The sequence below is a fragment of the Pithys albifrons genome, chromosome 1, assembly GCF_047495875.1.
Source record: "Pithys albifrons albifrons isolate INPA30051 chromosome 1, PitAlb_v1, whole genome shotgun sequence".
Classification (NCBI taxonomy): Eukaryota; Metazoa; Chordata; class Aves; order Passeriformes; family Thamnophilidae; genus Pithys; species Pithys albifrons.
Window position 1 is genome coordinate 20,109,625 of NC_092458.1, and position 27,947 is coordinate 20,137,571.

The 27,947-nt window shown below is 40.6% G+C and overlaps 1 protein-coding gene across 6 annotated transcripts in view; it reads right to left on the bottom strand.

The window, feature by feature from the left end:
* Nucleotides 1-2,030: 2,030 nt before the first annotated feature.
* Nucleotides 2,031-27,947, bottom strand: part of LIMS1 (LIM zinc finger domain containing 1) — a 79,233-nt gene continuing 53,316 nt past the window's right edge. For 4 of the 6 annotated variants that reach the window (XM_071575288.1, XM_071575446.1, XM_071575377.1 and 1 more), the window contains exons 2-10: nucleotides 19,487-19,646; nucleotides 13,493-13,559; nucleotides 11,396-11,516; nucleotides 10,410-10,559; nucleotides 9,164-9,314; nucleotides 8,273-8,365; nucleotides 6,828-6,876; nucleotides 4,342-4,417; nucleotides 2,031-3,508 (exon numbers count right to left, since the gene is read on the bottom strand). In XM_071575288.1, coding sequence (XP_071431389.1) covers nucleotides 3,394-3,508; nucleotides 4,342-4,417; nucleotides 6,828-6,876; nucleotides 8,273-8,365; nucleotides 9,164-9,314; nucleotides 10,410-10,559; nucleotides 11,396-11,516; nucleotides 13,493-13,559; nucleotides 19,487-19,646 — 982 coding nt within the window. In that variant the 3' untranslated portion in view covers nucleotides 2,031-3,393. Of the gene's footprint in view, nucleotides 3,509-3,839; nucleotides 4,084-4,341; nucleotides 4,418-6,827; nucleotides 6,877-8,272; nucleotides 8,366-9,163; nucleotides 9,315-10,409; nucleotides 10,560-11,395; nucleotides 11,517-13,492; nucleotides 13,560-19,486; nucleotides 19,647-21,892; nucleotides 22,075-27,947 lie in introns of those variants that run through there. The other 2 variants (XM_071575111.1, XM_071575533.1) reach the window with 2 other exon arrangements.

Sequence of the window (27,947 nt, forward strand, 5' to 3'; positions counted from 1 at the left end):
AAATCTCAGGCTCACAGTCTCTTGGAGAGACTTTGTAGGGGTCATGGGTAGAAAATCAATTATAAACTTCACCTCTTTCAGGAAATTATGTGCAGCTATGCAAAATAATTATAATACTGATGGGCCAGGAAGTGAGCTTCAACACCAGACGTGTAATTGCCCAGGCTAATTGCTACCTTGCTCTCTGGCTCTGCTTAGCAACTTCTTTTAATTAATCCTCTTCACGACAATGTCCAGGGGTACTGCTGCAACGAGTTCACATCACAGACAGCTCCCAAGAGAGCTGTACGGATTTGGAGAATTCTCCACTTGAGATAGCACTCCACTAATAAAAACATTTTCACCATGAGGGTGATGAAGCACTGAAACATACTATCCACAAAGGCCTGTGAAATACCCCTCTATGGACAGGCTCACAGCTTGGCTTCTGTACTGATCCAATGTTGAAATTAGACCTCTCGGAGCAGATGGCTGGGCTAACTGATCTCTCGCAGTCCCTCTCAACCAATATTTTTCCATGCTTCATCAGGCTTTTAACCCTCGAGTACCCCCAAATGCTCTCAACGCTTGTATCAGAAATTGAGTGTTGACATTTTTGGTCTGTGTTTTTGCTTATGCCACCTGTGAAAGATTTTTCCTGCCAAGTTCTAGGGAACAAAAGCTGGTAAAATGAAGGCTTTGTCCTTGAAGACAGAGTTTGCATAAACTAAAGTTACTTGAGTCTCTCCTATTGGTTGTCAGCCTTTGGGGGAGAGCCGAGGGGGAGAGAGCAAGGAGGAAGAGAGAGAGCAGCAGGGCCTTCGACCTGTTCCTGGGGGTCTCCTTAGGTAGATGTCTCTAGCAGGCTCCAAAAAAAAAAAAAAAAAGGGGAGAGGGCTTGTCCTCATGGTGTTGGTGGTTTTTCCCCAACAAAGACAGCAGGGATGCCTGCTGTCTGGCAATGCCTAGAAGATGTAGCCCCTGCCTTCGGCAGAGCGTCCTGAGTTGGTAAGACAACCTTACGTGAGTAACTCTTTGGTGAGTGGGCTGCTTACACATTTAGGCTTTAGTCTCCCTCCTTCTCTCTCTCCCTTCTCTTTGGGTTCCCGCTATTCAGTCACTCCTCTTAATAAAGATACTGTGTTTTCTGAACTGTCAGCAGTGCTCAGCCTCACTTTTCCAGCAGCTGTAGAACCCACCCTGTTAGAGCGCTATATTGTTTGATCTGAGATACACATGCTTGTGCTCATGAAACAGAAACTCCTGCCTTGGTGAACTGTAACAGTGTTCACAACCAGGAACTTGGAAATGGAAAGCCCACCCTGAGTCAGGGCCCCAGGGCTACCAGAAAGGAGAGCAGACCCAAGGCCACTGTGCTGTAGATGGATGTAACCCTGAGCAGTGTGGATGTGATCGAGGTCTTGCCGTTCAGCCTCAGGGTTGGGGACCCTTCCCAACTCTTTGGGCACTAAGGCTGGGCATACATAGGCTGAAGGAAAAGATGTACAACCAGTGTAACATGAAAATCTACAAGTCAGAAGCACTGCTGAGTGTGTGCTGCTGAATCCATGGCACAGTGCAACAGGGTTAGTTTCTAAATGCTTTCTGGGGACATGTTAAGCTTTTGTAGTCTTCAACACTGTCAGGAACTGCTTTTATAAATGTTACGGCATTCAGTAACTATGTAGGATAAAATAGTCAAAAATACCCTACCCCAGCACAAAACTGGGGTGACAGTTTCATTACTGTGAAAGGAGGAGAGAAAAATTTAATAGGAAGGGGCACATTTTAAACTCAGACAAGATAATTTTTTTAGGAAAACCAAGTGACTGCCAATGCAGGAAATACCCAGAAGAATCTGTCTGTTCTTTATGAAACAAACTGTGGTTTCTTTTATGAACCTTAGGACTAACTACAGACATATGCCTTTAGGAAAGGACACAGCAGGATAATACGGAACTATTTACATAGTCAGAGGTAAAAGCACAGGGAACCGAGAGAGCCTTACTGCTTTTCCACCCTTCTCAAGCACTCATTTCAGACGGGCAATACAAGGTTTAATAACATGGCCTTTATTGGTTACTCTGGAAAGCAGATATTTTAAAGTAACTTATTTTTCATAAACAGGAAAGAAAATTTTCTATTATGTAATTACATAAAATCTGTTTAAATCACTAATACAAAAAAATTAAAAAATGTTTGCGTACTTCATAATGTAGTACCATCAAGAAGTCCTAAGTAACTATATTTTCTACAAGAAAGGAAAAAAAGTAAAACAAATTTGAATGGACAGAAGTCAATGGTATAAAACAATTAAATGTATGTTATAAGGAATTTTGATTATTTGAAAGCTCAGTCCGTGAGGATGGCTAAAGAAGTAGATCCCAGCTGGATCAAACCTTGCATATTTACACTCACAGGTGTAAAAGTAATATTGCCAGTTAATTGAAATATGCATTTTCAGTATTTTGCTGAAAATTAATGAGGTCTAGAAGTTACATTTAAACTCAGATGTTCACATTTGAAATAAAATGTTTCTCACATCCTGTATAATTAAGGCAAAGTATGTTATCTTTTGAAAATACTTTATAGTTTCTGCATAAAAATATGAAATAAAAATTAAAATTATATATGTTTAATTGAACACTGTTATGTATGGTCCAGCAGAATAAGGCACAAAAAGTAAATAGAATGTAAAAGCATATATAAAAGTTAATGTGTTATTTTAAGAGGAATATAGTAAAATTCAAATAGTTCTAAGTATGCTCACTTCTTGCAATAGGAATACATTTTTATATAAATATCTCATGCTAAGCGTGATGTACAAACATTCCTCATGGAAGCATAATCTATCAGAAGTAGGTCATTTGTACAGTGCCTGTATTTAGAAATCTGGTCGTTTTCAAACCATCTGACACAAGGCCCTTAATGAGACTACTCAGCCTGAAATCCAAGTGTGAATTTTTCCATGAGGCAAAGTATGTTGGTTTTGTCTGCATGCTTAATATGAAGGTTAATACTTTCATTAACATAAATGACAATACATGCCTCTAAAGTTGGGCACACTTGCACAGTTTGTTTTCACAGGTGCTCACAAGCAAATTTTCTTGTGTAAAATTCTACAGAGATTACTGTACAGAATGGGCCACCTGCACAGTACAACTACATTATTGGTCAGGAATTTTTCAAGTGAGCTGGTATTTAATTTAGTTTGGAAGTATTGACTGCTTATCAACAAATAAGCATACATGTAAAAAGAACAGAGAACCTTAAGGTATTTTGGTTTGATGGAAGGCAAACATCCTCCTTTGTTGTCTGACTGCAGCCTCAAAGCAGCACACAGCCTGTCCTCTCGCCTCCCTCCCCCAAGTAATATCCCTAAGATTTTCATAAAGGGGGGAGCAGATGAAGTCTTTACTTCCTTCCCAAAGTTTCAGCTAGTTTCTTCAGTCTTTTCTTCAGCTCTAGAGGGAACTTCTCATAACACTTTTTGCAGACAGGCTTCATATCAAACTCAACAAATTTATTCCTAAAACAACAAAGCAAAACACAAACTTTTAGCAGACAAGATAGTGAAAAAAGAATTAAAAAGAATCTCCTATTAGATGTGCACAAACAAAAAATTAAACCTCCAATTTATACATATATATTAAGTTACTCTTACAAGGTTATATACACTGTAGACAGTGATTACAGTACCCTGCTGAGTAAGTTCCACAGTTTTTACCCAAATGTCCATACTTATTAACCATGTAATTTAAAAAGCTTTTCAAATCTAATGGTACAGACAAACAGTCTAGATGGAAGATAATGGAATAACAGGTTAATATTTCAAGTTGCAGTTGTATAAAAAATATTTTGGTTTTGATTGCCATAAAATCATGGAGAAGCTTAAAAAAGCATCCTTAGCACTAACCAAAGAAGAAAGGAGCAGGGATCGTAATGAGAAGGAAAGTTTACAAACAGATTGGCTTTTTCTTTTTCTGCTTCTCTTTATCCTTTGCTTCACGTTCCCTTTTGGCAAGTCGTCGCTTAAATTCATCTGGCATTTTCTCATAACAGTGTTTGCAGACAGGTTTTAGATCAATTTCAACAAACTTATCCCTTTAGAGTTAAACACAGAAAAAATAAAGGACAGAAAAGGAGAAGTGTTAGAAAGGCTAACAGAAGGAAGACCTGAATGGACAGCTGAAAGAGATGTAAAAGAGTAATCTGAGCAAGAGGAAGAAAGATGCACATATTTCCTCAGTGCTGCTTAGATGTTTTTCAAATGATAACAGCTACACTATAGCAACACCTACACTTTGAAGAGAACCAGTGATATGTTTTGAAGGCATCACACTTACTTATCAATAAACTTACTTGAGAGTTAACTTAGTGTTGCAAGTCGAACAAGCGAAACAGTTCACACACCATGCCTTATTCAGAGCAGACACAACTAGGGAGATGTGAATAAAAAGAAATAATTAGCATGGCCAAGGAAAAAAAGTTATTACAAAGATTTTAAGCCCACACATTCATGAGGTGTGAAAAACACTCACTGATCCTTGTATCAAGTATTAAGGATCATAACAATAACATGGCAAGACCAGGGAGGCACATGTAGAGTGTTGTGTCGCAGGACTGTGAAGCATTGATAAAGCTGTTTCTGAGGCAAGACCAGCTTAACCTATTTGTGCCTTCTATATTTTGCTTCCACCTCATCACAGGCAACGGTTCTCAGGCTGTGTTTCCACCTTAATCAGGAAATGTTTCCAGCTTAAGAGCAAGCCAGCAAAATCGTGTTTATGTTTTCATTCACTTTTACTTCTCAGATGCAGTTCAGACTGCACTGCAATCAACAGCAGCACTTGCCCAGCTGAATAATGTGAAACCAGCAGCCAAGACACTTCTAGTAAATAAGCACTACCAAGGTGGAAAAAAATATGGACTCATGAGAATAATTACTTGCTTAACACAAACTTGGATATACTTTTATTCTTTGCTTTGGAAAGAAAGTAACTATTTTCTATTTGTTCTGTATATCACTCCATTTCTTGTCCTGTCTTTCAATACACCTTCCCAGTTTTCCCTACCAAAATTTACTTCACTTTTTAATCTAAGTTAGAGGATGCAGGACAATGGTTTTCTCATAAAATACAGTATTCTGTTGACAATAAACAGAACCAGAGCATTGTCATGCAGAAGTTTTTTCCTGCACAATGGGGCAAGCATGTCCACAGATGCATAGCTATTCCACTGCTTGCCAAAATAACACTAGTCAGATGGAAGTCTTTGCTCCCAAGTAACCTCTGTAATGCAGTTATAAACACCCTCCTGAAAAACTTCTGCCACAGGTGTTTGTTTCACCTGAGAGAGAGGACAATACTGGATTCTCGTAATTTGTGACAACAGTGTCAAATTGTGTGCAGAAATGAAAGACAAAATGTAATTGAAGACATACGCTGAAAATAAAGAAATTACTGTACACTATATATTCTGTTCAGTTCAGAGACCAAAATATACAATATGGGTATCAGATTATATGGTGAAAGTTTGCAATCATACAGAGTAGTAGTTATCACACAATTTCCAGTTCTTTCATTCTAGCAGAATTTTAAGAAAATGAGGACTCTGCTTCCTTTAAAGCATTTTGATTGTCATTCTGCATGTATAGTCCAGTCCAGAATATGTGAGGAAAGCACATCTCTGGAATGTACATCTTACCATATAGTTACATGACTATAAACTAGTTTATGCCTCATTTTGCATGTTAGAGGCTTCCTTCTACTTTGCTAATGGGCTTGGCTGAGGTGAGGCAAACATTGTTATTACAGCATTTACTTTGGGCAGGGGTAAATAAGCATGTAATGTCATGTTATTTCAGATAGAATAATTTCTTTTTGGTGTTTTATCAGAGCTGGTTATCCAAAAACCCTCTCAAAACCATCCCCTCCCCCTGCAAAACAATCAAACAATAACAAAATAAAAAAATTACTTCAGTTCTGCCTTTTCCAGGACACATATTTCCAAGTATGATCATTTCTGGGTTTGTGACATCATAATCAGTCTTGATTTCCAGAAGACAGGTGCCTATGACAGGTAAATCTCCAGGAACCAAACTGGCATAACGGGAATGAGGCACTTTAAAAAATTCCTAAGAGTGCCCACCTATGTCTTTTGGTCTCTAAATATTTTTCCAAGTTTGGTTCATGATCCTCAAATTCATTTGAGGAGATGTCTGTGTGGTCATTCTCTCCCTTGCATGTGCTCTTTTTTGAAGCTGGTGCAGCAGGAAGCCACTTCTGAGCATCTTCCAACATTCCTGACCTTTCCACGTCACTAAGTGGTTTCACAGTTCTTTTCAGCCCCTGGATGGTCTTCTACTGTCAGGAAATGTTTGCTATAAGGGTTTCTTACCATTTGTTCTCTAACTAATCAGCGTTAATTTAATTTCTGATCAAGAGAATGGCTGGTTTTGTTTTAATGAGAATCACAGAATCACTGAATGGGTAAGGTTGGAAGGGACCACAGTGGGTCATCTGGCCCAACCTCCCTTCTCAAGCAGGGTCATCCTAGAGCACATTGCACAGGATTGTGTCCAGATGGTTCTTGAATATCTCCAGCCTAGGCTATCTGCTCCAATGCTCTGTCACCCACACAGTAAAGAAGTTCTTCCTCAAATTCAGGTGGAACGGCCTGTGCATCAGTTTCTTCCTGTTGCCTCTTGTCCTATTGCTTGGCACCACTGAGAAGAAACTCACTCCAAAACAATCAGGGATTCAACAGAGGGCTGTTTTCCCCTTACTGTCAGTGTTAAAGAGAACTTCCATCATAAACAAACATTAAGGAAACAGAAAAGTGCTTACCATCTCCTTCAATCACACGGTTACAATGGAAACAAACATCACCAAATAGCTGAAGAGGAAAGAGAAGTAATGGATTTTTAATGTAATGATTTTATTGAGGGTAACTTCTCAAACTAACAAAATAACCATGTTTCAGCTGATGGGCACAATTGCTTTCCTATTTATTCCAGTAAAATAAAGAGAATGCTGGCAACTCTGGTTTGTTTTGCATCATCTCATCACAGAAGGTCTTGATAATGTTAAAAATACACATTTGTTTACCTTTATTTCATCCTCTGTAAATATGATTTTGTTTTAACATTTCTCTAATCCTGAACATTTGAACATTTGAAATACAGCAATTGGTGTCACATACACATTGTTACTAACCAGACAATTTAACATTTGGACTTACACAAATGACCAGAACATATTGCTATTTCTTGCAAAAACTATGGAAATGTTATTTTTAGTTAAAAAAAAATGAAAAGGAATCTTTAGGACAAAAATTATCCATTCTTTTTCCAGGCTTAACATTTGTTCACAATGTAACAATTAAGTGCCCCAAATTTTGTTTATTTTTTTGTAACTACAGTAGCTGACCTAGTAAAGGACATCCAGTCTACATAAAGCTCTTGTCTGGTATATGTACTTGCTCCATCATGGCTGCAACACTATTACTAGTAACATCATGGCATTTCTGGTCTACAAGTTTGGCAGGAACAATCATCTGCCCTTCATCACAGACAAATTAAGGATCCATCTGTAATTAGCAGATGCCTTACAACTCCCCAGTGTAACCCCTACTCTTGTACTTATGTAAGCAAGGAGGTGAACGTGACATGACACAAATGGCTTCCAAATAAAAACAGTCTGTACGTCATGGTGCTGGACTTGAGCACCAAGGGAGAGACAGGGTACCACCGTATGTAACTTCTGTACAAATGCAAGTGGTCACTAGGTGGTGCCTTCTGACAAATTTAGTCTCCAAAGTCTTCATCAGCCTCTAATGGGGGTGATGCAGCATATTTGAATGCACAGTCGTCTTAGAATAACAGCTGTAAGGAAACTCAGGCTGCTCACTCGGGTTTTGTCTTTAACTGCAGTTATTGAGTGGCAAAACTTTAACTTCTTGGAAAAGATTGGGTGTCATTACCTGGTCTGATCTCACAGACATGTAAAAGCCTGCAACAGTTCCATTTAAGTACAACTAAGCTAGAAGAATGTCTTGATTCTGATTGTCCTGGCCAGCCGTTATGAAATAACTGCAATTTTCTGTCTCAATGCCAGACCAATGAATAGAGAAACGTGTATAAATTAACTGCAACAGAATATCTGCTAATTGGCATTACACTCAGAGTTGCCTTCAACAAAACAGAAGAATGTCCATGGTTTTACACCTTTATCTAATAAAACCAATATGTGAGTTTATCAATAATGAAATTTTTAAAAATATTCAACCTTACCTGATTGTAGTGGGTTTCACAATATGCCAAGCCTTTTCTCTCATAATGACGATGACCCAGGAATGGCTTTTCACATTTTGCACAAACAAAATGCTACAAAGAAAATTAATTTTTTTTTTATTTTTTGGAAGTAATATTATTTTTTCTGGAAAGCAAACCAACCAAGTCCACTATTGAACTTGAATAAAGTCTACTGAGCCTGCTGTGCCATCTTGAAAAGCAGAGTTAAACTTTTTGTTTCTACATTTAGACCACTAAAATAGTATTTTTTAAATGTCTTCAAAATTTCAATCCAGAAGTTACAAAAAATCAAGCAAAGGATTCTCAATTTTTATCTGTAAACAGAATTAAGAGTTATTAAATACTTTGCACCATCATTATACTCTTGTGAAGGAAGTATTTCCTAGAGGAGATTTTCAAATCAGAAGGAATGAACTGTTTATCTTTCTAAATTAAATAGAAGATGTGGAACTAAACCTTGTACATGGCCTTGAAATATGAACTCCCACACAAACTATTAAAGGATATGTACATGGCAGGTGACTATGGAAGACCTAAGAGTATTATGATGCTCAGTAACATTATAATTGCCACAGACTTTACTGCCTTTTCACATGCACTGCTTTGCACTCTGAAATTTTCTTTTGTAAGCACCTCACCGTGCTTTGTTTGATTACTAATTTTAGTTTCACCGTCAAAGGTCTCTCTAAGATAGGAAATAACTCCTATTTCACAGTGGAAGATTAGCCACAATAAGGCTGAAGAAGGATTCAGAGAAAGTATTTATAATCATTGCTGGAAACTTTGATAATCCTTTCACTTGTCAGCAAAATCACAGATAAATATGTCAATATTTACATTTGTAAAAGACATATATCATCTGATTTTTACCTCCACATGCCATTGTTTTCCCATAGCATTCACCACACGGCCTTCAATTGGTCTTCTGCATGCCCCACAGATGGGGACACCCATTTTATCATGGCAGGGTAAGCAGTAGAGTTCTCCCTTCAGCTCACGAGCATCAGCAGTAAGTTCCTTCCTGTTTAGAAATTAACGAATGGAGAGCATGAATAAAGGCACTGAGCAATGTCAACTTCTGAGAGTTTCTGAAGTGAAAAAAAATTTTTAGCATATGTTTAGAAATTATATTTATACTACAGTAATGAGGCAGCATCAAATATAGTTCAACACAGTTCAAGACTGAGAACAGGCTGTTAAGTGAGGTACATGCAGGCTCTTGGAAATAACTACTGAACTGTTGTCATTCTGCTATGCAGCATGAATGTGTGTGTGAAAGCTGCAGATGTTTGGTTTATATACAGGCACTCCTCACCGGTTTATTGTAACTGAAAATACAATGTAGTCCTCTACATCTAGGTACATTTTCCTTGAAAGAAAACTACCGACCCATATGAGCTAGGTTTATTAATTTCCAATTGCAGAATCTCAGTAAATTGCATGGTTAAATACTGAGAACAGCTAAACCTTAAAAGTGACCATGATCACTAATACTCTCAGCTTGTTGCCACTGACATAACACTACATATTGTTATTCAAATCAGCCTTTGCTATGATACTGAAATGCTAACTTCCTTTGCACCTAGAAAGAAACAACTAAGAATCCATGCTATGTCCTACAATGCTCCGTGGCCTGTGCATTAGTGCAGGATGTAGAAATGTGCAGTTTTATGTGCTACAGTTGCCAAAGCTGATAAAATGAAGTGGGAGAAAGCTTCTAAAAAAGTTAGGCTTTAAAAAGAGAGAACAAAGTTTGCATGCCACTCAACTAGAAAGAAGTAACACAGGCAAGAACCAAAAGAGGACCATTTTGCTTCCTCTCCTAGCAGAATAATGAAATACCATTTTGCTGCTACAGAAACAGTATCTGTGTCCATACTTTGTATTTTGTAAGGTACCACCTTGTCCTGCAGAGTCCAGTCTTTCTTTACTCCCCAGGAGGTCAGCTGTGTTTAATTCCACCATACCAAAATCATTAACACACACCTGGCCTCAAAACACCCAAACCCCACCCTCTCTTGCCAGTTGTACAGGACAAGCTTTCACTTTAAGATGTAAATCCATGGATCAAACAAGCCCAGCATTTTCCTGTCTTCCTTTGCAGAACTCAAGTTACCCGCAGTTTGCACAGTTGAAATGATCAGGGTGATAAGGATCATTTTTGAATATGAGAGGCTGTTCATCAATAATGGCGTGACACTTCTGGCAAATGTACTTTCCCAGGCCTCTGGCTTTTTCCTTGTTATGGCAAGAACGGCAGAGATGTCTGAAACAACATAAAAATGGAGAGGTAAGTACTGGTACCAGGTACTACAGTGCAAAAATCTATCAGAACTGCACTTTAATTTGTCCTTTTTTGAGGGAAAATAGTCTTTAAAACAATTTCTTCTCTAGGCAAACCAAGTTCAGAGCAGCAAAATGACCACCCAGGTTCAGGGTGATCATTTTATTTTCTTCCACCACAGAAGTATCATTTCTTCCTCAGCTGAGTTTGTGTTGAAACTCAGAAAACAAAGTTTGCTATAGATTCTAGTTGGGAAAGTTTGACTTCCAAAATCTTAAAAATTTAGATTGGAGGCTGGATGACCACATAAGTCCTAATTCTGTAAGTTATATTATACATATAAAGGCAATGGCCATAGAATCCACTTGTAAAACATTCTCCTGGTCATGGCTGGCAAATATATCCTACTCCATGAAGGGTCCTGTCAAGCATAAAGCAATTATTAATAAATAAGGTGCCAACTAGACCAGAACTGGAGATCCTGTTAGAAAAAGAAAGCGAAAATTTTTATTTAAAAAAATAAAGACAATCCTTAGGTATCTGAATGTTTTCTCTCTTTTTACGTATAATAATGGCCCCAAAATGTCACTGGGTAAAGAACATGTTTGCCAAGAAACCCAGTGCTGAAATAGGTAAAATGCTAATATTTTAATACCCATTCTTAGTTTTGTGATGCGCTTTTAGACTTTTTTCCCACAGAAGATGCTACACAGTTGCTCCATCTGAGCTGGAAAGCTTTAGGAACTAAAACCTCTCAGTCCCACTTATTAGTTAATTTTATTTATGACCAGTTAACAAAAGGAAGTGTGAAGATCTACCTGCCAGCATTCTTGACAAATCCAATATCGGCCAATACTGCTTGGCAGATGTCACAGCAGAAGCACTCTGGATGCCAACTATTGTTCATGGCTTTAATCACACGACCAATAATGAACTCACCTACAAGAAACACAACACCAGGATATAAAATACCATACTAGACAAAGTTTAAACCAACCCACAACCAAATCACTACAATGACATTGTTATCCTTCTCCTCATCCCTACATTGCTTGCAGTATCACAGTTCTGATTCCAAATTCTGTAATTTGAGTTTGTTGGGTTTTGCTATGGGTCAGAAGATGTGACCCATCGTCTCTGCCGATGGAGGACCTTCTGCTCTTTACATACAAGTCCTTTACATGCACAATCCACATTCTCTCTGCAGTAACCCTTTTTCAGCCCCTGCCCTGTTTTTACTTATCTGTTCTAAAGCTGTTAAGAAATTTATGGAGTACTCCCTATAATACAGGTCTCTTGTTTCCTAATCATCTTTCTCTGTCTTTTCTTTAAGAAGATGATGATTTTCATTTGTTGTGTACATAGCAGTGGTTTCTACTCCACTAGGACCAAGCCTTGAAGGGGCTCTACACTCAAAGCACAATAGGACTGAGCTTGTGTGGCTGTGGATCTCCTGCAAAAAACCCCAAAACAAACTCCCATGGAGTCCAAATGAAAAGCTGCAGTGAAGCTGTAGAACGGTCAATCCAACAAACACAACTTCTGACCCACTATGAGGAGTCCTGTCCTGTGAGGCATTAAAAAAACAGTGTGAGAACTAGTGTTTTGCCTGCATGGTGTACCCCCCAGGCAGTGGAGCGATGTCCATCACACACATGTTTACTTGTTCTCTGTGTGTAGCCAAGGCCCCCTGCGCAGTTGCAAAGGATCAGCCTAAAATGTGTTGGGAGCTCAACTTCCCAGTTCTGTGGGAGGCTGAGTCCCTGCCTTGGAGAACAGCTCAAAAAGCTGCCAAAAGGGAGTGACTGGGCAGGTAAACAAAGTGGGAAGGAAACCTGATGGACTTCAGAAAAGTCAGGAATGCTTGAGGCATCATCAGTGACAACAGTCCCATTGATTTTGGCCGTGCTTGCTAAGTACAAGCAGTGGCAAAGCCCAGCTCTGTGCAGAAACTTGATAAGATTTTAAGGGAGCTGGCACTACAAGGAGCCAGGACAGAAGAAGAGGAAGCTCTGGCAGCTGGACAGGTGAAATTCTGGAGACAGGCAGTGTAGCTCCTCAGAAATCACCACCAACCCATTTCTTCCTCTTCCCCTGCTTGTTCATATCTGCAGCTTTAAATGCAAAGTTCCATAACATCTGCTTCCCCCTCCCTTAGTGTTCAGCTCCTCCCTCCACATAAGCAAAGGCCTCACTGAGATAAGTGAAAGCCATACTGCCTTGCCAGGGTGCCATAGAAACACAAGAGCTTCCAGACCAGTTTAAGCAATAATCAAATAGTGACTTCTCAGCCCTGCCCCAGCAAAATGTGTCACACGCAGGGGAAAAAGAAAACATGCAAATGATTACAGTGCAGCAGACATGCAAGCATTTACATCAACAGTGGCAAAAATAAGAGCAGCCCTCAGTATTAGGTAGGGTGGACATTAGATGCTGAAGCCTTAAGAGTGTTTTTTTGAAAAAAATCAACATGGGCCCAGCTGACCATCACTTGATTATATCACTAGATGATGAAGATTGTCCCAGCTACTGTGAAGTAGGACAGCACAGGTGGGTTACAACAGTCAAAGCAGATGACAAAGTCCTGTTGCAGGGTTTCAGCTGCTTGAGAAGGGTCCAGTATCAGCACATGCAGATGTACAGATATACATGATCAGGAATATATGAATGGTCGCCTCATTGGATCACTGACTCAATTGCTACACTACTTACTCATAATACAAACTCCTTTTTTTAAATACTATTCTTTGCTGACCTTTAGAAAAAGCAGCTCTGTAAATTCTCTGAAGTCTAGTACATTCTGCAAGTTCACAGGGCCACTTCTCAGACACCACACACAAGTGTTGCCTTTCTTCCCACAGTGACACTCCCATTTGAGATCAGGGTGAAGTGTTTCACCTTGATTTAAAACTTACCACACTGATGGCAGCAAGGGGCAAAAAGCATTTGAAAATCATGTTCACAGTATTTCCTCCCTTCAAACTGCAAATGGAAAAAGATTTGAGCATTAGAGGGATGAGGAACATGCTCGTAACATAAATGCTGTAACACCCTGGTGTGTTTCCAAATACAATTAGGTAGTAAAACATGAGGGGCTGTGCAAAATAAACAGACCATAAGCTACATGTGCTAGGCATTACATCTACTCACCTTAATTCATCTACTAGTTAGCATGTAGTGTTAATAGTGCAACATTCCTCCAATACTGCCAAGAGTGTAAGGCATATTCCCTTGCCCATTTATATCACAAGAGACACCTGAATTTTGAGGGACTGCTGAAACTCTGATGCAACTGAGCACATTCTGAGCAGGAAATTAGCTAACAAAAACCCTTGGGCAGCAGGAGGGGGCAAGCATTCTCCTTGAACCCATTTGATGTCTTTGTCACTCTACATTTCCTGCAAGAATGACCCAGCATACCAGAGGAAGTAAGTATAGCAGGGGTAGAGGAAAGAAGAACACCCAGAGACAGAAATCCTTGCATACATGAAGCAGTTCAGCCAAAGCATGAAGAGAAATAAGCCTTTTCCTTTGTGATGTTATTTCATAGAATCATTTAGGTTGGAGAAGACCCTTAAGATAATAAAGTCCAAATATTAAGAAACAAAGTTCACTAAATCTATCAGATTAAACTGGGAACTGATCTTAATGGATTTGGATCTGAATTTTATCACAGCTTAGTTAAGTTCAGCTACAGTTCAAGGTCTCATAATAAAAAAAAAATGGAATAAAAGAAGTTCAACAGCACTGCATTAGTAGCTTAGCCAAAGAATATGTAAAAGCACGTAGGCAAGTATGTGCTGAACTAAAGGGAAATATTTAGATACCTCCAGGCTCCATCATTATAAGACACAAACGCCAACTAGCATGTCAAAACCAGATAGACAGTATAGGTATGCTGTAAAATGTGTGGATTTGAATGTCTTGGTTTAAAACAGTGGAAAAAGGAGGACAGCAGGAAAGCTTGCTCCTTTTGTTTTACTGGGTCGAAGACAAAACAAACTGAATGGCATAAAATGCTACCCACAAAGTAAGTTTTTGGTGCATGGACATTAAATACAGCAATGTGTTTCAAGATTAGCTGTTTTATACTATGAAATGACAAGGATCAAATATAATATAAATACAATAAATACTCCTGCAACTAGCAGGATAGGGATCTAATGAAACATTCTCAAAGTCACTGCGTACTTGAGATTAGAAAATTCCTGTGACCAACCTGAACTGCACCTATTAGGAACAGAAAGACATGAGCTCAACACAGACTCTTTCAGAAGTCTTTTCTAGGAATTTATCAAGTGCTATTCCAATGTAATACTCAAAAACAGATTATTTTTTAAATTTCAACTTTTAAAAAAATAATAATTGAGAGACTGAGGGCTATTACTTTCTCAAGGAGGAGTGGAAATTATTTTTTCATTGTGAATTGCGCTTGCTTCCTGTTGGACAAAATCCTTTTCAAACTGAAAGAATTCAAAAGGTTGCTGTTTTGTGTAAACAGGTGGTACAATGGGGGATGCTTAGGTTTGCTTCGATTTCAAAGCCACCACATCTTGATCTGGACAGACCAAACAGGTTTTCTTCCTTTCTGTTTTGCATCAGGCAGGTCGGTTACCATTCAGTCTTGTTTAAATTTTCAACCTTGTTGGTGAATTTGTGCTGCCCTTTGTAGATGACCCAGCAGTTATTCACCAGAGAAAACCTTGAGTTTCCTTAACAAATCTCACAGCACATATTTCAAAGGCAAGGTTGTTCCACAGTTGTGTGCTGGAGGTCCGTGAGCTAAATGGCTCTGCACAGAACATCTCACTGTGACATAACCACCAGCTTATCTGCATGTTTTTGGCTAACTTAGTGGGAAGACACGCACAAAATCTGAGTCTTTAAAGATACCTTCTCTAAGGTAGTTTCTGGTAAAGCCCATTTTAAGAAAACACTCAAGGTGCAACTGGAATAGAAACAAATCTGACAAGAGCATTGCAACTCCACCTTCCTCTAATCTTCTTAAAGGTTATTACAAACATCTTAGGAAAAAAAAACAAACTGAAAGAAACTCCCTCTCATTTTGGAGACAAAAGTCATATGCCATTCCTTATTATTTTATTGTTGTTGTTATTATAAAATAACAAAAGCAATAATAGCAATACATATTCCTGAATTATAACTGTCAGGAGTAGTCTGTAAGAATTTTTCTGTATTTCTTCTGTTGTGGGATATACCTCTCTAAGCCCTTCCATCTCCCCCTCCTCAGCACAGTTCAGTGCAGGTTGAGATGCTTCTGAAAGCACCCAGCACGGGGCTCTTAACAAACAACTGGATCAGGGGTACAACTTCTCTCTTCTAACCTCCCTGGTCTGAAGGTGAGATGTCCACACTCCCCAGTGGGAGACATGGGCAACCTCTAGTAGGGAGGAGCCATTCTAGGACCTGAGAGTAATGTGGGTTGGAGGAAATGCCTACTGACTGATTACAGTGGGACCAGCCCCTGAATGTCCTGTGAGCTGCCACTAAAGGTCTCCATTTAAGCTGTGTGTTGTGCTATTAGTGTAGGACTGTGCACTGCTACGTGCTGTGAGACTCTGCAACAGCAGGTCTATGGCATACATACCTTCCAGGAGGTGGAGTACAAGCAGACCAGAATTGTTATCACTTCACATCTGACAGCAAAGCAGGGCGAGTTTGAAAATTCCCCTGGCATGTGCTTGTACTAATTTTTCTTTAGGTTGAGTGCATAAGAAAACTTGCTAAAACGATGATGCTGAGCAAACTGGAGCATAAATTTATCCTAGCAGGCCCTAAACCCACAGTTTCTGTGCAACATTAGGCACACAGCTCTCAGGAATCCAAATTATTATTTCTATTTCTAACACAGGCTCACAAGAACATCCACAGAACTCGTGTGCAGACTCCAAGCTGCAGACAAGCACTGCTCTGGTGTGGGGCCACTTGTGCCAGCAAGTGATTTGGCTCCAGTGCCAGACCACAGCAAGCTGTGCTGATCAGGGTCCCTGCAAGGCAGCCTGGAGACATGTCCCACAGCACAGGAGACCTGCATCTCTCTGATCAGTTCAACCCCCACCCATGGAACACAGAGTGAAAACTTATCACAGCAGCGTTTGACGGCAAATGTGATAAGCAGCTTAATGACTAACTGGGGGAACTCTGAAAGTCTTGCAATAGGCAGGGTAACAATATTTGTCTTCCCAATTGCTAAGAGCTGAAAATCATTTCCAAGAAACACCAGCTTAGCTAAACCAGGCGCAGAATAAACATAAACTCGTGCTGGGCAATCAACAGTGCCTCCATTTACCCATGGGGAACCTGCTCAGAAAAACACATTACCTGGCCACATCTCCAAATGCATCCATCTTCTCAAAGACTGCATTAAGCCATACTGAGGAAGACACCCTTTCTGCCTATCTTCTCCAGTCACTTTTTATTCACAGTCATACAGATTACCTCAAGTCATCAGAGCACTGTCAGCCACTTCTGAGTAATGTCCAACCTAAGCTCACCTTCTACATGCTTAGGGCTGTCCTTCCCTCTCACAGAATCACAGAATGGGTAAGGTTGGAAAGGTCCACAGTGGGCCATCTGGTCCAACCTCCTGCTCAAGAATGGTCATCCTAGAGCACATTGCATAGGATTGTGTCCAGATGGTTCTTGAATATCCTCGGTGAGGAAGATTCCAGAGCCTCTCTGCGTAATCTGTTCCATTGTGTGGTCATCTGCACATGCTCTTCCCCATAAACAGGTGGAACTTCCTGTGCATCAGTTTCTGTCCATTCCCTCCTGTCCCGTTCTTTCCATCACTGAGAAGAGCCTGGCTCCCTCCTCCTGACACCCTCCCTTCAGATAATTATACACACTGATGTGGTCCCCTTGGTTGTCTCTTCTCAAGTCTGAACAGGCCCAGCTCCCTCAGCCTTTCCAGTGTTACTTTACTTCTGTAACAGTTGTGGCAGGAAGTGACTATGATTAACTGAAACGTTCCACTTTCAATGTAGCATTTCTCAGGCTACCCAGCCTGAAAAAGACCCCTAGCAACATTAACCAAAACACATTTGGTACACGGTGCCATTTTCATTCCCAGGACAATCTACTGGCACTCACTTCCAAATTACTGTCTTTGAGAGCAGCAGGTTTCAGTAAAACAGTGCTCAAAGACCAACCATCGTGAATATGAACGTTCACAAGGTAACGATAGGAAACAAAATGCTTACATCTCATATATCTAAACACCACTAGGATAGTTGCCTCTGCCACACAGATTCAGGTATGGCCACCCCTGAGCAACAGGGAGAGAGAGTGTAACATTCCTGAACTAGGTCCACAAGTAAGACTTCCTTTCCACTGCAGTCCTTGTCCGTCCCCTAGGAGATACAGGCTGCCTAGAGCATGATTTCTCAAACTTTTACCTTTAACAAAAGACCATTCAACATTCTGAAAGAGGCCCCTGGAATGCCTCATTGCTTTTGAGTCAGAAAAAGAACAAATAAAGTACTCATTATTTAGAGAAAAGACATTTTATTGCCTTAAGACAATTTTATTAACACAATTACAAATATTTTAGTCTTGAAACATCTGTATCACTTTACATTTGCCTCAGGTCTTAACACATCAGAATGGACTCTACCATACCTGCAAGCAGGCAGCAGCTCACTATATATTAACAATTGTAAACAAACGAGTTAAATAGTTAGGGGGTATTCTTTCATTTTTACTTAATTAATTCCATATTGCAGCTCACCTTTTGATGTCTTATGGAATATTAGTGGCTAATTTACCACAATTTGTGCAAGACTATCCCTGGAGCACTGAAAAGTCTTTTGATCCTCAAACAAGGTGAGAGAAAGGAAATCCCCAGGAATCCCCTTTGACAGTCTCTTTTCCAGTTCACACTCCTGCCTCAGCCTCTCCTCCCCACCACATAACAAAGCTCTGTAAAATTAGAAATGCTTCTATGGAAGACAACTTGTTGTGTTCTTGCCACAAGGATGGCCCCTGTATGTGAGAGCACAGACTTGTGCTTTTAACACACTGCTCACCTTCCTTTTCAGATCATAGTATGATCCAAGTCCTGTAATTGCTACTGTAAGTTGGACTATAAGCTACTTGAGTGGGGACCTTATGTCTCAGACAGCAATTCCCTTTTCTCATACCATCTCTTGTTTGTTATACAAACTCTTTTTAAGAACCAGTCTAAAGCTGTCACTAAAGTCACTTTTTGCTGAGTAGCATCCTGAATCCCCATGACAGGAGAGTGTAAAGGAAAATTACACTGATACCAAAATACCCATCTGAGCTAAGGGCAATTGACTTGGAGCTGAGAAATATGAATGGGAGCAATGTGCTAAGTGTGTTAGGAATTGGTAATTTTGAATGCTCTAGTTTGTTAAACTTAAGAGTTCACCCTACACAGGCTCTGTCTGGTTTGGCTGCTCCACACACTCTGATCTCAGCATTGCAGACTTACAGGTCATCTCTTTTCACAAGCTGAACTGGCCTCACTCGACTCAGCAGTGGGATCTCAGCAATAGGATGCTGGGATTTCCCTCTATCCGACTTTCTCCTCCAAGAAGTATGCTTTCTCTGTATTTCTGGTAGGATACATCAGTCACAAATTTCAGGGAAAAAAATCTGCACTGAGAAAGAAATCTCCAGCATTTTTTTCTCACCTCTGAAAACATTAGGCCCCACATTTAAATAAGGCTATATACACTGATGTCCTCCAAATTAGCACAGACATGCTTCCAGTTATTTTCTCCTTTTACTGGGCATACCCTTTCGGAGCCCAGTTCTTGCCATGGGACATTCTAAACTATCAATCTGCCTGTAGCTAATCCTGGTATGGGAAAGAAGGCACAAGATAAAGGCTGGGGGTGAGAGGAGTATTCTGCCCTGCTTACCTCGTAGAAGAGCCCCTCCGGGAACTGCTGAAAGCACTGGGCGCAGACAAAGCACTGCTCGTGGTACAGCTCACCGTTGCTGTTGACGATTTTCTCGGCAGGGGCAAAGCCACCCCTGCAGCGCTCGCAGATGGCGTTTGCAAGTGCATTCGCCATGTTGCTGTCATGGAAAAAAAAAGAAAGAAAATTAGCCTAAATAGGCAAGACCACTGATTGTGGGTCTTTTTCTTTTCCCCAAGGCCAAGCTGCATCAGCCTCATGTGAAGCTGCTCAACACAAGTTTTTCAATGGATCTCATGGCTTGTGATATCCCCTCAGCAATAAAACTACCACTTCCCCCTGCTCCCAAACTATTTAGGAACAAAATGCTCGCCATTAATTACACTCTAATTAATCCAGAAAAACAAACAGAAATGTTGTTACTGGAGATACATTTACAGGCTTTTTATGATAAGAAAAGACAGGCAATTTAAACTACTATAAAAATTATTAATACATTAGAATTACAGAAAACAAGAGCAAATATTAACAGTAATTGAGGACCAGCACCACATAGGAAAACATAAATGATTAATTCTAAACCAATTCCTAAGTCTAAAATATACACATAACAGCATTAGTTTAAAGCTCTAAATAAACAATATGAAAGAGTGTGCAGCATCTATTCTGGCAGATATTAACGACAACCAGAGTAGGTAAACAATTACCCTTATACAAACTCTGCATAGCTTGAAGTCATTTTACAAATTGAGTTTCAAGTCATGAGATTTTTGATTGGTTTGGTAGAGTTCAGCTCAGGGAGTTCAGCTCAGAATGTGCCAACTCACAGCCCACTCCAGCACCAAGGGAGAGGGTGGGAATGCTCTGGATGCCCCGCTGCAACCCACACACAGCCCAACACAAGGTGGCAAACCCATACCAGGGTTGCAAAAAAAAATACTCAAACAGCAACCTTCGTTGCTTCTCAAAGGCACAGGACCAAAAAATGGCAGTGTGGTACCTGTAAAACGTCAGAAGAATTAGCAACTTCACTAGGTTCGTGTCCATATCTGCAGAAGACAGTACAGCTGTGCTTCAGTTAATTGAGGCCAGAAAAAGGCTCTCTGGGTTTTTCCTTTGCAAACATTTTATTACTCATATTTAGACTCTCAAAGCTGTGCCTTTCAGGATTACCTCTCTGCCCCAATACCATGTGATAGCAGAGAGCAAATATAGAACAATGGTCTAGTTTCATTACAATTTGGCCTCAGCTGACAAAATCACTGACTCAGACATCTATCTGGAGGGTTATTAAACAAGTGGTTTTATTTTAAACACATGTGCATGCATGCATGCATACATTTTGATACAGCTATCATGTAAGTGCAGAGTCCTCAGTCCTCTGCAAGATGCCAAGCCTTCCTTCTTATCCCCAGAAGGTGGTAAGACCTCTTGGCTCCCACCAGGTTCACTAGGAATTTAATTCATTCCTTGCACACCATCCAAGTGAACAAGCAAACATCTAGCACGTGGTTCAAAATGGAATGTGTTTTATCTGTTTATTACCCTGTCTCACAGAAGAACCCTATGCAAGGTCACATCTGACCAGTTATTATTAGCTGGCACTTTTTTCTTTCTCTCTAGAGATCGTTGCTGAAGAGGAAAACAGTAACTGCTACCCATATATCCACTGCTCTCCCAGTGAAACAAGGGGGCAAATTTCACCCAAAGATCAGATGGATGATGGTCTAACTTATACATGTAACACACAGACCTATGGACAAACTGCAGTGACTACACCTATAAACTGTGACTAAGTATAAAGCTTGTCAATGGTCTCCATTGATGGTGTATGCTTTCTGTGGGGAAAACAGTCAATTTCCCCATCCTCCTTATCAATCTACATGAAGAATAATCACAACAGAAACTGGGATCTTTCACCATCACTTCAAGGGTGCCTGAGCACTAAGGAGGTAAAGTGCTGGTATGCATAAGCAAAAACGTAAAACAAAGTTCAAAAACAAGTGAAAACATAAGGTTTTCCTCCTCAGTAACAAAAGTGCTTTGCTTTGAAACATCATATATGTAAAATCAGCAATGTACATAACACTTCCATTAATGAAGCAGTTTATCCATTTGCCCAAAATAACATGCAAACAACCTGAAAACAGAGAGACTACTTGACAAATTCCAACCCCACTTTAACTGCTGATAAAAACTTCTGATGCAATTAATGATGAAATTTAAAGCAACAACTCAAATTTTAGTTGATAATTACAACTGGCAACGTTTCAAGAACAGTGGCAAATGTTGGATTAGAGAATAGCTTGTACAGCCTACCTATATCTCAGATAATAAAATATGTAAGTACAATACACAGGCAATGTCCCTGCAGTTGTGCCCCAAAGCTGAACAGAATGAACTTACAATCTTGCATAAAAGTCACAAAACTCTTTGTAGAGTTTTATTTCACTGTGCCTACGTTGCAATTTTGACACTGGTTTCTCGCCTTCATTTCCTGCAGAGTTGTGAGCATCAGGAGTGACCTTGTATGCAACCTCTTCATCCTCTGGGATGGTGTATGGGTGAGCTCTGTGCTGGAAGTCCATGTCTCTCCGATTGCTTTCCTGGGTGTATATATTCTATGCCTGTACTGCAAAGAAGCTGTAGGTAAAGCCTGCAAAACAGTATGCTGGACTTGCCCTTGTTCCCAGCAAAGTGATTTACTTTCACAGTTCTGTGTCATGTAGCCAGAGCTACTTGGTGCCCTGCTAGAGCTTCAAGTTAAAAGTTCAGTGGTGGGGCGGTGAGCCTGTCACACTGTGATTTACTGAGGCTGGCTGTGCACAGAGCAGCAAATTTTCCTGCCAGGCCCTCATGTGAACTTGGATGCTGGAAAGGATCTTCACTGCTGGCTACTGACAAAAGCTGCCTTGGAGAGCTGTGGTGTGAGTAACCTATGTAAGAAAATATGTTCACCACCAATTTGTCTGCAGCAACTTTCTGCTGAGTGGAGGGTGGAGGTAGATTCAAACAGTATTTTATCATGTGAAAACCAGCAGTGGAAAGCACAGAGAGAAGATTCCTGTCACTAACGTAAATATTGATTTAATGCTACAGTATATTAATGTTGAAAAAATGCCTTTAATGTTCCACTTTTGTCTTCTGCTCTCTTATGTGCTGCATTTATCTATAGGCATCCTTCTACTTGTCAGTACTTTGGAGAATGGCCAGATACAGATGGATAGCTATGTTTCTGTTGTGCTTCACAGGTCACTAACCAAACTGCCAGGTATGCTAGAATGGGCAATACATGAAGGAGGAAAACTTTCTTTCACTGGCATGCTGCATTTAGAACTATCTAACGCAAGAACACTTACTAAAGTAATTTACCATGGATATTAAAGAACTGAGAAAGCAAGACTGGGACAAAGATTGAAAAATAGTTATTCCTTCACCACAGAATGCCCTCCTAACATTGCAATTATTTGACATTTATGTTGTGCAACACTTAGTAGTGAAGGCAGGGTTGATTAGCTGCAGCTCTGCAGCTAATAACTACACTCCTGCAAGCTCTCCCAGCCTGAAGCACAGCACTTGTGTCAGACATGGGAGACTCAGCTTCCTGCAACTTCTAACTGCAGAAAAGGCAGGCTTTTGGAAAGCTCTCCTGAGTAACTACCCCTGGTGTTGGAGTGGCTTAGCCTTGTTAAGCAATCAGTTGAACTGCAGAACTGCATTGACTTTGTGCTCATGACACGGCATCTTGGTAACTGAAGAATCTGCTAGTCAGTGAGATGGCATGAGAAAGCACAGGATGACAAGGAGATGAGCAGAGGGAACAAGCAGAGAAATTAGGACTAGAAGATCCGAGAATCATAGAATCATTTAGGTTGGAAAAGACTTCATGATCACTGAGTCCAACCAATAATCTTAAACTGCCAAGTTCCCCACTAACCCATGTCCCCAAGTGCCACATCTGCACACTCTAAAAACCTTCAGGGATGGTGACTCCACCACTTCCCTGGGCAGTCTATTCCAGTGCTTGACAACCCTGTCTGTGAAGAAATTTTTCCTAATGTCCAATTGAAACCTCCCATGGCACAACTTGAGGTTGTTTCCTCTCATCCTGTTACGGGATATGACAAAAAGTCCAGTCAAGGCTACAACTTCTTAACATACCCTTACCTGCCCAGGACCTACTATGGAGGTTCTGGTTGATGATGGGTTTTGGCTGTATCTCTCAACACTGGTAGGGACAGCTTGCTCAGTCAGCGTACAGCAGCCCATACACCACTCTCCATGCAGACCTGAGCTCGCGCATAGCCATCATCCCATGGCCTGGCCAACAAAGCCCTATGCTACCACCAAATTTGTGGGATGGGTTTGGTTAGGGATCATTCCTTCACTTCCCTTCAGTAAAGGAGTAGCCCCTGGGCAAGCTATTCCCCTGTGTAGGTGGGACCCAGGCAGCATGACCCTGCATATTTACCCATGTGTAGGTGTGATTAAGCATCCTGCACCAGGGCTACCAGCAGTTACAAGCTGCAACAGGCTAAGGAGGCTGCACCCGCACCACTGACACAGCTTGGCGGCAGCTCAAACCCTAATTTTATCTGTCATGGGGCAAGCTCCAGATCAAGTGATACTCAGGTTGTAGCCCCAGGCTACAAAGGTCTTGCCAGAACACTGTTGCAGGAAACAGCCCTGGAACAAAAGGTTTCTGCATCCACTGGAGCATCAGTGATGAAAATGAGCAATGTTTGCCAACAGATATGCAAGCGTAGTGATGCTGACTCCTCTTCTCCATCTTGCTTCCCAACTTTTTTTGCACAGGTCAATGCTGAGCTTCTGTGGGTGTAAAAAACTCTAGTGAGACTGACTGCAATGGACTAAAACATGCTGATTCATCCAGGATTAGTGCAGGTGCACCAAGTCACTAAGATAAGAAACAGCAAGTCAGCCTGTCTCTACCCTTTATTGCTGTTTTCTGAACAATTTCTCAACTGTTTTTAGGCATTTTGTCCCATATCACCTACAACTCTCCTGGCAGGCTGTGCTGCAAGTCAAGACAGCCCTGCAGAGTTTTTCTCTCGGTGGACTACTACAATCCTTACAGTAACACAAAATCCACAGGTGACCAAGGTGGCTGGAAACCACTTGTGCTTCCTCATGTCCTCTGTTGGGAACAGGAAAGTATTTGCTTACTTCTTCAGCTTGGTGCTGTGCAGTCTTCTGCATGGCTATAGCCAAGCAAGTAGTATGGCAAGTCAGAAGAATAAGATGTCCATTCAAAAGGCCTTTTCTCACAAGGAACTCCTATAAGGTAATATGACTCCATATGTGCAATAAATAAAAGCTGCCTGGTTCTCCAGGCATATCACCATTGCTGTTGGTGAAATGTTGGTGAGTGTTTTCCACTAAGCAAGAAAGCAGTTTAATAGGAGTTTAAAAATGGCCTTTCTGCTACTGAGGCAAACCACAGTTGCTGCTGTGAAGGTTTGGTAACCTACAAATCCAGCACAGCTGGCCATTTTTTCTTTTCTGTCATTTTTCAGGAGGCATGCTGCCAAGATCTGAAATACATTGTTAAAAATACACTGCATTTTCATTGGGGAATTCTAGGTTACACTGAGGTGAAGCTGTCCACAGGGAGTGGGAAGCATGTAAAGGGTCATTGATTTGCTGCAGCAGCTTCCCAAGAGCATTCCCTGGGATACGGGACAAAATCTACCAGCCTGTTTTTAAGGATGCAGTGCTATGGAGAAGAGAAAATGGAGAAGTTCAGGTTTTAACTGGAAAATACATATAGGAAGGAAAAAGACAGAGTCTGCCCCTGGGACACTGAGGATCTTATCAGAAACAAAAACTGATGGTAGGGAAGGTGCTGAAGGAAATGGCAGAAGAGTGAAGGAGACGTGTCCCACCGTGGTTACAGAGAAGGGCTTCGGAAAACAATAGCAAAAATAGCTGCATTGCATCATCACTGCTGAAGGATGAGTGCCGCCTCACTCGACGCTGCTTTCCCTGAAGAGTGTTCAAGTCTCGCTGCCTGTGCCGGTGGCTGCCACAGGAAGATGGGGACTCTTACAGAGAAGGCTCCGACACTGGCCAGGCCCGCTGAGCATTTCACTCCATGCCACAAATAGACATGCTGAGCAGTCACAGCTCCAAACAAGGTGCTTGGCAAAAGCAGCTGGTGCTTGGCAACCCACTCGTGCCACTGTGAAATATCACTGCATCACTGGCGCTGTCAGGAGGCCAAATGGCCCATCGGGACACGCCGAGGGGAATGAGTAATCACAGTGCCTCCCTCCACTTCCCCCAGAGGTATCTGTGACTTCACTTTAACCATATATTAACAGATCCTATACTATGCCTCTCACCCGTAAAATATAGAACAACTAGAACAGAAATTTGGCTGCCAAATATGCTTGGGCTCACAGTGCCCTGCTCTGATTTCTGCACCAACATTTTAAAGCACTAATTGACCTTTTGTACCTTTTTTTAATTGAAATTAAAAACACTCTTGGGTTCTGGTTGCTGCAATTGTTTATCTCTTAAGCAATAAAATACTTTCCGTGCTAGGCTGGTTGCCTAAGGCAGTTTGAAAAAAGGTATAAATCTTTTCTATAATAAACCCCCTACATTACAGGTAGGATTTTCACATGTGTCCAGCACTGCTCTGACTTCCTGTTTTTATTAAAAATGATGGAAAACCATATTGAAACCACTGCAATAAAGATGAAGTGAATTCTGAATGCTCCTAAAAGTGTCATCCTTCAGTATTTACCACAAAAAGCATAATTAAGCTTATGTGGTGGAAGTTTAAACAGGGCAAACAAAAAGGCAACTCTAGATGCTTAATATACTTCAATACAAGTTTATTCTAGTATAAACATGTCCAAAAAATGCTTTGGTCTCTGCAAACAGTGAAGGTTCACATTCCATCTCTCCATAAGGAAGTAAATATAACTGGAATAGACAGGTAAGGAGCACCTTCCCACACAATGTTTTATCAGCCATTCAAGCACAGTTAAAAATCAGCCTCTGACAGAATTTGTAGAAAGGAAGAGCAATATATAACTACAACACTTTCCTGTTGTAAGTAATATTTCAAAAAAACTTCTGTGTTTTCTTCCTGTTAGTTACAAACAATACCAAATGAAGCCACATTTTTGGTAAACCAAGTAATGATTTCTTCTGTATACAGATACTGGATGTTCTTTAAACAATCATCTCTTTCTCCCCCTTTACTATTTTTTAATCCTATGCAGACAGGAAAAACAAAACACCAGAAAGATGCAGTATTATGTACGAGAAGGTCATGACCTCCAATAAGTTTGTGTTGCATAAGACTGTAAGTACTATTGGTTATTCTTAAAATCTGCACCCTATGTAGTTGACTGCATGTATACTTCACTATGGTAAATATGCTGTATCCAAATTCTTCCAACTCTGTACATTTTAAAGACATATTTTCACTGATGCATTTCATGTAACAACATTGATAGACTTATTTCCAACTTAAGAATAATAAAAAAGGTCAGCTACTCAATACTAGGAGCTGCACATCAAATGTCTCTGAGACACACATCCTGAAAAGAATGTTTTTTTCAAGCCTAAAGAGACAAGATCACACCCACCAAGCTCAAAAAAAGTGATGGGAAAGAAAAAAGAGGAAATGGCCTCAAATTGCCATGTGAAATTTAGACTGAACATTAGGAAAAATTTATTCACTGGAACGGGTGTCAAGCATTGGAACAGGCTACTCAGGGAAATGGTGGAGTCACCACCCTGGAGGTATTTAAAAGTTGTGTAGATACAGCACTTGAGGACATGGTTTAGTTGCCAACATGGCAGTGCTGGGTTATTAGTTGGACTCGATGACCTTTAGAGGTCTTTTCCAACCTAAATGATGCTATGATTCTAAAATGCTGCAGTACCTTATTTCTCTTCAGAGTGGCAGTTTCCCAGCATGAGCATACAGTTGATGTCATCTGTCACTGAAATCCACCAAAAATGCTCCACCAAATCCTAAGAGTAAAGGCAATCGTCACCCTTTGATTCTACCTGAGCCATCAGCCTGCACTGTTCGGAACCGATGTTTTGATAAGCTGAACATCACAACCTGAGTAGTTCGTTTGGGAGCTATAATTAATACTGTGACTCAGCATAACACCCCAGCTATCAGATGAGACTTCTCATACCTCCTCCATGCCCCTTCTTGTAGGGCAGACAGAACTGCAACACGAAGCTTCCAAGCTCACAACATCCTTATTATAGAGTACCACTGTAGACACCATGCTGAGGACTGACCTTAGCTTTACTAATGAGCATGTCACTTTCACACACATCTTTTACTATTAGTCTGCACTTCCAACAGCATAACCATTTCTCACCTTCATTAGTTTGTGCTCCTATTCTATATGAGGAAGTGCAGAGGTTTTTATCTCCTGAATAGACTTGTTCTTAGCAGAAA